Source organism: Myotis brandtii, unplaced genomic scaffold, assembly GCF_000412655.1.
Source record: "Myotis brandtii unplaced genomic scaffold, ASM41265v1 scaffold686, whole genome shotgun sequence".
NCBI lineage: Eukaryota > Metazoa > Chordata > Mammalia > Chiroptera > Vespertilionidae > Myotis > Myotis brandtii.
Window position 1 is genome coordinate 409,333 of NW_005370683.1, and position 9,724 is coordinate 419,056.

General features: G+C 39.9%; 1 protein-coding gene across 1 annotated transcript in view; it reads right to left on the reverse strand.

Moving 5' to 3' along the window:
* LOC102254846 (sucrase-isomaltase, intestinal) overlaps positions 1–9,724 on the reverse strand; it is an 81,777-nt gene that overhangs the window by 61,211 nt on the left and 10,842 nt on the right. Inside the window, exons 5-6 of the mRNA XM_005881677.2 lie at positions 720–888; positions 303–399 (exon numbers count right to left, since the gene is read on the reverse strand). Coding sequence (XP_005881739.2) covers positions 303–399; positions 720–888 — 266 coding nt within the window. The remainder of the gene's footprint in view (positions 1–302; positions 400–719; positions 889–9,724) is intronic.

Here is a 9,724-nt window from a genome sequence, read left to right on the forward strand (position 1 = left end):
GCCATTTAGATGCTACTTAGGTTGTCTATCTAATATTAGGCACTGAAATTTCTAACATTGCTTATTGAAGGACTTCTGATTTCTATAGTACTGTGTCTTAATAGAATTCTGCAATCTATTAGGATGACCGTATGTGGTTCACTAAAAACCTTTCCATTTTGAAACAAAATATTAAATTGTAGACAATCTCTCACTCTATATTGTTCTAATTAATAAGCATTTTTTTAAAGGGAGAAAAGGCAAAAAGCAGCATTTAAGTTGTGCATTGGCTTCTTTATGATTTAACCAGATGACCACATTACCTTGGGCATTGGAATTCAAGAGGAGGACACCATGAGCATTAAAATCTTTCTCAATGCACATATAAAAAGGATGAACTCCATAGAGATTGCTAAGTGCCTGCAACACAAACAGAAATATTGTTTTTCATGAATTACAATTTAATTTTCCTATATCAATGAGATCCAGTAGCAATTAGTGACATGTCAAAAAAAGAAAACAAAAGTGTCATATATTTAGTGAGGGTAAAAGTCAAACTGGTGAAAACCTGAGTGGATGTCAATTTCAAACTTGCCATTATCACCAATTAAGTATAAACCCAAATTATTTCTGAGAGTAGGTTTATAGGACCTTATAGAAAATCAATCTTAGCATTCATTCCCCTTTTCCCTTTCCATAAGTCAGATTTCTAATATTAAGAATCTATATCCACACATTACCACTGGCGACTGATCTCTGGAAAACATTCCATATCGAACATAATTCATGTCATGCTTAAAGGACGGATGTTCATGTTCACCAAATCCGTAGATCGAAGTCGATGGGACAGAGGTCATCAATTGTATGTACTGGTTAGAAAATATCAGGCCTCCAAGAGTCGTTTCCCACCTGTGCCAGACAGAGAAGCAGAAAGACAGTGACCGGGTGGCTTTTTTTATAAAAACGTTTATAAAACTTTGATAAAAACTCTTTTCTCCATTAAATTCCTGTCTAAAAAATCCTGCAAAGTTAGCTTAAAGGGGGATGAGATAATAAAGATGGGGATGTGAGGGATCTGAGGAAATGGCAATTCATGTTTGTTGAGTATTTGCTAACTGTTGGGTGTAATATATACGGTATTTCATTTAATCCTCACAATATTCCCGTGGGAAGGCACTATTATGCCTTTTTTAAATGAAGAATGCAGACTGGTGCAGCCACTGTGGAAAGCAGTATGGAGTTACCTCAAAAAAATTAAACATGGAACTGCCTTATGACCCAGCAATTCCACTTCTGGGAATTTATTTAAATACACACACAACAACAACAACAACAACACTAATTCAAAAGAATATATACACCCCTATGTTCACTTCAGGGTTGTATACAATAGCCAAGATTTAGAAACAGCCAAAGTGCCCATCAGTAGATGAGTGGATAAAACAGCTGTGGTGTATTTACACAAGGGAATACTACTCAGCCATAAAAAAAGAAGAAAAGTTTATCCTTTGCAACAGCATGGATGGACCTGGAGAACATTATGCTAAGAAAAATAAGCCAGTTAGAAAAAAGACAAGTACCATATGATTTCACTCATATGTGGAATCTAATGAACAAACTGAACTAACAAGCAAAATAGAGACAAACTCTTTGATAGAAAGCAGGTAGACACCTCTGGGGAGAGGGCTAGCAGGGAGGGATTGAGAAAAAAAGAAAAAAAGGAAAGAATTCTGAAACTTGAACAGTGTGGTGAATGTGTGTGTGTGTGTGTGTGTGTGTGTGTGTGCGTGTGCGCGCACGGGGGGGTTGGAGGGGGGAAAGGGGCGCTAAATGGTGATGGGGAAAAATAAAATAAAATAATATATTTTTAATAATGACTTTTTAAAAAAAGAAACTGAGACACAGAAAGAATAAAGTTACATTAACTTGCCTAAAATTACCCAAATAATAGTGCCAGGATTCAGTCAGTTTTGGTGCTCAAATTTTTGTGCAGCATTCTATCTGTTGAGATGAAAGTAGGTCTTTCTTGAAATAAAAGTGGTCTGTGATCAGATAAAACTTGGGAAACGTTGGGTTACCCAAACTGAGCTAGGTTCTTTTCTGTAAGACTTTTTCAGAGTTTTGAATAAGTGGCAATGCAGACCGAATCTCCGAGAGCTGACTATTGCACTGACATTTCCCAAAGGTAAAGGATGAAAGAAGCCTTTTGTTCAAGAACACCTGCTCACATTGTGAGAGCCAGGGTTAAGGCACCTACCACGGGAAAGGAGAGAGTAGTGGTGGAGGCCGTGACAGCACACAGCCACAGGTGAGAGGCCCCCATGCTGCTCCCGAACCCACAACCTCATCACAGCCTCTACTGCCCTCGGGTTCCCAGCCCTGTTCCCAGGGGAGGCACGTGTTCCAAGGTTCCCGGCCAGAGGAGACTTCCTCACACCCTGGAGGAGACTGCTGCTTGTAGCCACACTGAACTGTTTGCTGGAACTTGTTGCTTTTTTAGTTCTCTCTCCCCCTCCATTCCTCCCCCTCTCGTTCAAGGATGATTTCCTGAGTGCCCAGCACTGGACACTGGAGAAATACATAGAGGAATGAGAGTCGGGAACAACTAGGTAGTTACAACACAATGGGATACATGTTGATAAACAAGTCCATGCTGATACAGGGGCAGAACAGGGCACATATCCTAGCCTGAGAAGGTGAAGGTCCAGGGAAATAGGGTGAGCAGGTAAGTTCTGTGTGTGAAGAGTAATGGCATGTATCAAATCTGTTTCCCATGGGAAAAAGCCTTTATTATCTTTTTTTCTTGTGTTCTTATTTGAATACAGGTTTTTCAGACCCTAATGAACAAGAACACGCATTTAATTTTTCAGGTCATCAGAAGCCTCAGAGCAAGATTTCTCTCATTTTTTCTCTTATAACTATCAAAACCTCAAAGTATAATTTCCTAAAAGTTCATTGAAAGTTTCACCTAGCCACAAAGACATAAAATAAAGACCAACATGCTACCATTAGTTACTTTCTAAGTAACTAAATCATCAGTAGCAATCATTTATCTCAAAGATTGTTTTAAAAAATTAATGACAGTGGAAAATGTGCTCTTATTTTGACTATTAAGCATCTGCCTCAAAGACTGTATAAAAATATTAATAGCACTTAACAATTGCTAAAGAAACCATTCAGAAAGACTATACAAAAGGATTATATTCAAAATAATTAAAAATTAGCTCAGCACAGGGTGAGATATCAGAATCCCTGTTATGCAGAGAGCTGAAGACCCCCCAGAGGACGGGTCTTTGCAAGAACTGAGGGAGACGTGCAGGGTCCTGGTTGAGAGCAAAGGAGGGCGACAGAACAGCAGGAGGGACATGGGACCAGCTCAGGGAATAGCTATTAACTACCAGGGAAGCATTTCAGCATTTTCCCAGCAGCTTTAACCATAAAGGAACCTATCTCTAAGGAACAGTAACCATTCCTTAGAGGTAAGGAATTATTTTCAAGCTCAATTTGCCAAAAACCTAAAGGTTACCTCAGAAAATGTAATTTAAGAAAAATCCTTTGGCCTTGACTTTTCTCTGTAAAGAATGGTATCGCTTAAGCTTTAGTAGTATGCTGTCAACGATTCTTCCAAAACTAGTCTATGCCACTGTTTACAGAAGCACCTGGTTTTCTTGGGTTTATCTAAAGTGTCATCTGTAATAATAAAAGCATAATATGCTAATTAGACCGGACAGCCTAATGACCTTCCAGACATCCTTCTGGACAAAGCTGACATGGCCGGGGGCCAAGGCAGAGACGGTCAGGGGTGATCAGGCAGGCAGGCAGAGTGGTTAGGGGCAATCAGGCAGGCAGACAGGCAAGCTGTTAGGAGCCAGCGGTCCCAGATTGTGAAAGGGATCCAGATTGCGAGAGCGTGCAGGCTGGGCTGAGGGGACACCCCCCCCCCCCTGTACATGAATTTCGTGCACTGGGCCTCTAGTTTATTTATATAAGGCAAGCAGAACTAAGGACAACCTGCTACAGGTCTCATTAGTTGTAACCACAAACCTGAGATGCAATTCTCCTATATATATTTTATTAAATACTAGAGGCCCGGTGCACAGGTTGTGCACCGGTGGGGTCCCTCAGCGTGGCCTGTGGGGATCAGGCCACGGCAGGCAGCCACACCGCTCCTGCTCATCCTGGCCCCACTGCACCTACCACAGGCTCGCGCCCAGGCCATCCTGATCAGGAGAGGATCATGCACTGCAGCAGCACTCACCATCCGTGAGCCCGGCCTCTGGCGTCAGTTGGTCAGCTAAGCGGCACTCCCGCTGTGGGAGCGCACTGACTACCAGGGAGTAGCTCCTGCATTGAGCATCTGCCCCCTGGTTGTCAGTGCATATCATAGTGACTGGTCACTTAGGCATTTACATATATAGATACACTTATACCCTTTTCCTTAGCAAAAAAAAAAAAAAAAAAAAAAAAAAAAAAAAAAAAAAAAGGCCCATCTTTACAGTTGAGCATCGACCTATAAACCAGGAGGTCATGGTTCAATTCCCTGTCAGGGCACATGCTTGGATTGTGGGATTGATCCCCAATAGGAGGCATTCGCAATGATGATTCTCTCTCATTGATGTTTCCATCTCTTCCTCTCCTTTCCTCTCTGAAATCAATAAAAATATATATTTTTTAAAAAGGGAACCTAATCATTACCCATGGAATTCGCATGTCAGTTGTTCTGAAAGAGCGGATTGTTAGAAGTTTGTGCATGTTGTGAGTTGCTACCGCCAGTTCTCTAGGTCTGGAATAACTGATTTAAGGGGCATACGCTCTGTCAGTGTTCTCTTCTGCTTCTTGTTGAACTCTCAATGTTCTCAAAGGGTTAGCACCATTCAGAGAATATGCAGTCACTTAAGATTCTCATAAGACATATTAACCATTATTCTTTCCTATTTCTCATTCCCCTTCATGAACACTGATTATACATATAATTACATAATATATATTTATACTTATAAAATAAGGCAAATGGAAGGAAAAAACTTCCTGAATAAAGGAGCAAATTTCATTATTTATTTGGAAATTACCTACATTAAGCATTAACAATTAGGACCACTAGACTCCAATAAGTAAAAAAAAAAAGACATAGTATTATGACAACTTTGTTAATTGAGTTTTAAAATGACATTCAAATACATTGTTCAAATGCCTTCTCATTGATCAATTAAAACTAAAATAATTTTAGTGCAACTAAAATAATACCAGATGAAAAATAAAATAGAATAATACCACACGACTTTGCCCTTAAATATTTTATAAATGAAAGAAAAGTGCGTAGATCAGATAAAAATTAAAGTGAAATAGAATTGCTTTAGAATTTTACTTTCTTATATAGCTCTTTTAAACAAAAATAAGGCTTCACTACAATCAACTCCTCCCTGAAGTCTTATTTAATTCTTCCTGTCAGAATTTAAATCTTCTTTTCCACTCCTCTTACCTTCATTTTGCATTTATTTCGTTCTCTCTGCTGTTCTAATTAGCTCTACTGACAATAGTGAGTATATTCTTTATTATTCCTTATTCCCAATAGCAAACACCAGGTGAATGTACTTGAAGAACGCACAAGATGCAACAACATGTATTGAGTATTCATTATGGGAAAGGCTTTATACAGAGTGATAGAAGTTCAATAATTCACTTTCCCTTGGGTGCATGCTAACACAGACCTGAGAAAGCCCCCCCCCAACCAAGCTGTCTGATGGGAGTGGGGTGAGCAAGGAGATAGAGAAGGAGGTGTTTGCCACAACATGAATTGCAGTACCCCCAGGAGCATCGTGACTTCGGGCAATTGGGCTCCTCGGGCTCCCATTCAGCCAGAGAGGGTATCAAAGCACCATTCAGACCCATGTCCTCAACAACCAGACCCCAGGCAGCTGGGCCATTTTCCTAAAAGGTGGCATGACAGGCCAAACAGACTACACCCCAGTTGCTCCTTTTAGACTCAGTCTAAGCAATTTCAAAAGAATTTGGTTTTAAGCCTTGAGCATCCACCACGTGGACTGTGCCCCTGTATTCTGACTTGCCCTCCTAGTCTGTTAGGATGAATGAACTGCCTGTGCTCCTCAGATGAACTCCTCCAGTGACTCACTGGACTCTGACCTTTCTCTCCACTTTTTCTTCACACTGTCTTTCATATCAAACTATAAACACTTTGTTATTTTTCTCATCTTAAGTGGAAAAAAAAAACTTACATTCTCTCTCCTGACCTCATTTCTTTCTTCCTTAAAATTAAAGTTTCCAAAACAGTCGCTCACTGTCACCCCTGCCAATTTCTCTCCCCACACTCACTTGAAGATACTCCTCTGAGGCCTTACCCGCCACAAGACCACGGGAGCTGCTCTTGTCAAAGGGAACAATGAGTGAGCTCCAGAGATGGTACAACATTGTACCTATAGTCCGCAGTAATGTGGTGTACATTTAAAAATTTGTAGGTCTCATGTTAAGTGTTCTTACCACAATAAAAAAAAAGATGAGCAATGAATTATGTTGGTATAACCCCATGTCCAATTCTCAGTCTTCACCTGATTTAATCTATCAGCAACATTGCTCACCATCTCCTTCCTGACATGCTTTTTGCATTCTCTTTAGTTTAGGTGAAGAAACTCCCTATTTCTCTAATTTCAGTCTAACTATGTCTTGCTATTTCTGAGCATATCTAAAACGTACTTACAGGATAGTGGACAAGTGTGCACTGATATTTGCTTATTGAACATTTGCTGCATGCTTGAATATATGAAAATGATAAAAAATAAGCCAGACATTGATTCTGCCATAAAGGAAATTAAAATCCAGAGGGAGGTAATAAGGTAAAATGAATATGATGTGAAGTATGGTATGGGATTTTAAAGAAAAATACAGATTTGGTTCTACTTCAGCTACAAAGAAAGAGAAGTCACTTCCATGTATGGAAGTGCGATCAGACAAATTTTGTGAATAAAGTAGATTACACTTGGGGAGAATTTTGATAAGCAGAAGCAGGAGAGAAAGGCATTCAAGAAAGAGGAAATAGCCCAGTAGCTCAGTGGTTGAATGTCAACCTATTGACTAAGAGGTCACAGTTTGAATCCTGGTCAGGGCACATGCCCAGGTTGCGGGTTCAATCTCAATGGGGGGCATGCAGGAGGCAAGCTGATCAATGATTCTCTTTTATCATTGATGTTTCTATCTCTCTTTCTCTGTTCCTCTCTGAAATCAATAAAAATACATTTTTTAAAAAAGAAAGAGGAAATAGTCTGAATAAATGTGGAAAGAAAGAAAAGTTTAGGGTAGATCTCAGAAATGGCAAGGCAGTAGTCCAGTTTGGCTTGGAGTAGGATGCATAAAGGTAGACACTGGAAAATTTGGGTGGGGTGTGGAAGAATGAAGTAAGCTTTGAACATTGTAAAGTTGAAGGATTAGCCGAATAAGAAAGTTCCTATTGTCTGACAGGCAGCTGACAATATGAAATTGGAACACATCAAAGGTTTAAATAGAGATTCAGAGGTCTAAAGAAGAAAAGGGGCTAGAAAAGCCAGGGCATTATAAAGGGAGAAAGTGCAGACAAAAGAGATAAGAAGAAAAGATGAAATTATAGAGGATTTTGTCTGTATGTGTCTTTCTCAATACATAGAAGTCTAGAAATTTCAGTATATTCAAATTCACAATTAATCAGTAAGTTGGCATATATTTATTGAGCACCAATTAATCTATGTGTTAGAGATGCTGAAGTGCTAGGGCTGACCAGCAGACCCTGAGTGATAGGTGAATGGATTACTGCAACACAACTGTTTGCTGTGAAAGAGAGGGCTAAGGGGCTCTCCAGCTAAAGGATCCAGAGAGCCTCGATTGCCTGCCTTGTTAGGCTTTTATTATAACAGTAGTTTGAGATAAAGCTTATCTTTTAGATACAATCAGTAGGGTAAGTAATCTTGGGAAGACACATGTGTTTGTAGTGCCTTTTAAGCAAGGACGCCTAAAAGATTAAGTATAAGGATTCCAGTAAACACCCAGGGGTCTGCACGTGCACAGACTTGTTTGGAAAGGTCAAATAATAATTACTGTCACTGTCTTCAACACTCTCCTAAGTCAGAATTCTGATAAATAGGGCAGGCGGCCTTCCACACACTTCCCTTTTCTCAGAATGTCTTCCTTACAAATTTTCCAGCAAGTCTCGTGTGCTCCCCAACACTGAAGTAAAATAAATAGATGAAGTCCCTGCCCTCAAGGATCATTTGTTCTAGTAGAAGATAATAAACACATAAAACAAACAAAACACATTCATAAGAAAATGTCAAGTGTTCATAAGAAGATAAAATACGTACCTGTGATAAAGGATAAAGGACTACCATTTATAGAGAACACAGCTTTGCTTATATTATTTCATTCAAGATTTAGTAAAACCCACCTGAACAACAACAACAACAACAAGCTAAGCTAAGAGAATTTAAATTACTTTCTTGAATTCACATAGCAACCCAAGTGGCAAAGCAGAGGTGTGGACCCAGGTTCATCTGACCCAAGACTATACTCTCTACTACAGTGAATGTGCTCTTTTTGAATGTTTGCTTTATCCCTGATAAGGTTATATTACCGCTTCCAGGTTCTATGAGGCATGTGCTTTGAGCTGGTTTTCATTCCTGACCATGAGCTTGTTACCCACCACATTCTCTTTTACCCTGCCCACTGTGATCAAGACATGCAGGCGAGAGCCAGCTGTTCAAAGTTATTGTATCAGTTTTCTATTGTTATGTATCATACCACCCCAAAACTTTGTGAATTAGAATATTAAAAATGCCTTATCCCTCACAATTGCTGGTGCAGTTCTGCTGGTCTTGCCTGGAATTATTCATGCAGTTGCAGCCAGTTGGGGCCTGGCTAGAGCTGGTTAATATGGGATCTCAGCTAAAATGGATGGAATAGGCAGGATAACTGGGCTTCTCTTTCCATACGGCCTTTCATCAAAGGCTTCTGCACATGCTACAGAAGTGTTCCATGGATACAACAGTGAAATCTGTAAAATCTCTTAAGGCTGGGGACCAGATATCACACAACAGCTTTTCTGCCACATTCTACTAGTATTAGTTCTAGCAAGTTACAGGGTGAGCAGAGATCCAGGGATGATGAATTAGAATCTACCACCTGATGGGAAAAGTTGAAAAGGCCTTATAGATATCTTAATCTATTATAGATTACCTTCTGGCAGCAATTATTTACATTCCACTCATATGCAAATATAGTTGTCCCTCATAAAATCCTCAAAAGGTTCAACCCATTATAACATCATCCATAATCTCATGGTCATGATGAGGCTCCTCCAGGGTGGTCACCTTTTCCAAAAACAAAATATCTGCCCTCCCAGCCCCCCCTCCACACACACACAAACACACAATGATTGAAAAAAGATAGGAGAATTGCAATAATTATTCTTAATAAAAACAAAAAGAAAGATTAGGAGGCACATAGCAATTTGTAGTCCACAGAAATTCTGAAATCCAGACACCTTTTATCAGGGCCCCCTACTCTGGGGGTAGGAAATGTTACTTGATTAGGGCCCAGTTTTAGTCCTTAAGAATTGGTTCCTGGAGAACCAAGATGGCGGCATAGGTAAACACCAGAGATTGCTGCCTCGCACAACCACTTCAAAAATACAACTAAAAGACGGAACGGACATCACCCAGAACCACAGGAAGGCTGGCTGAGTGGAAATTCTACAACTAGAAGGAAA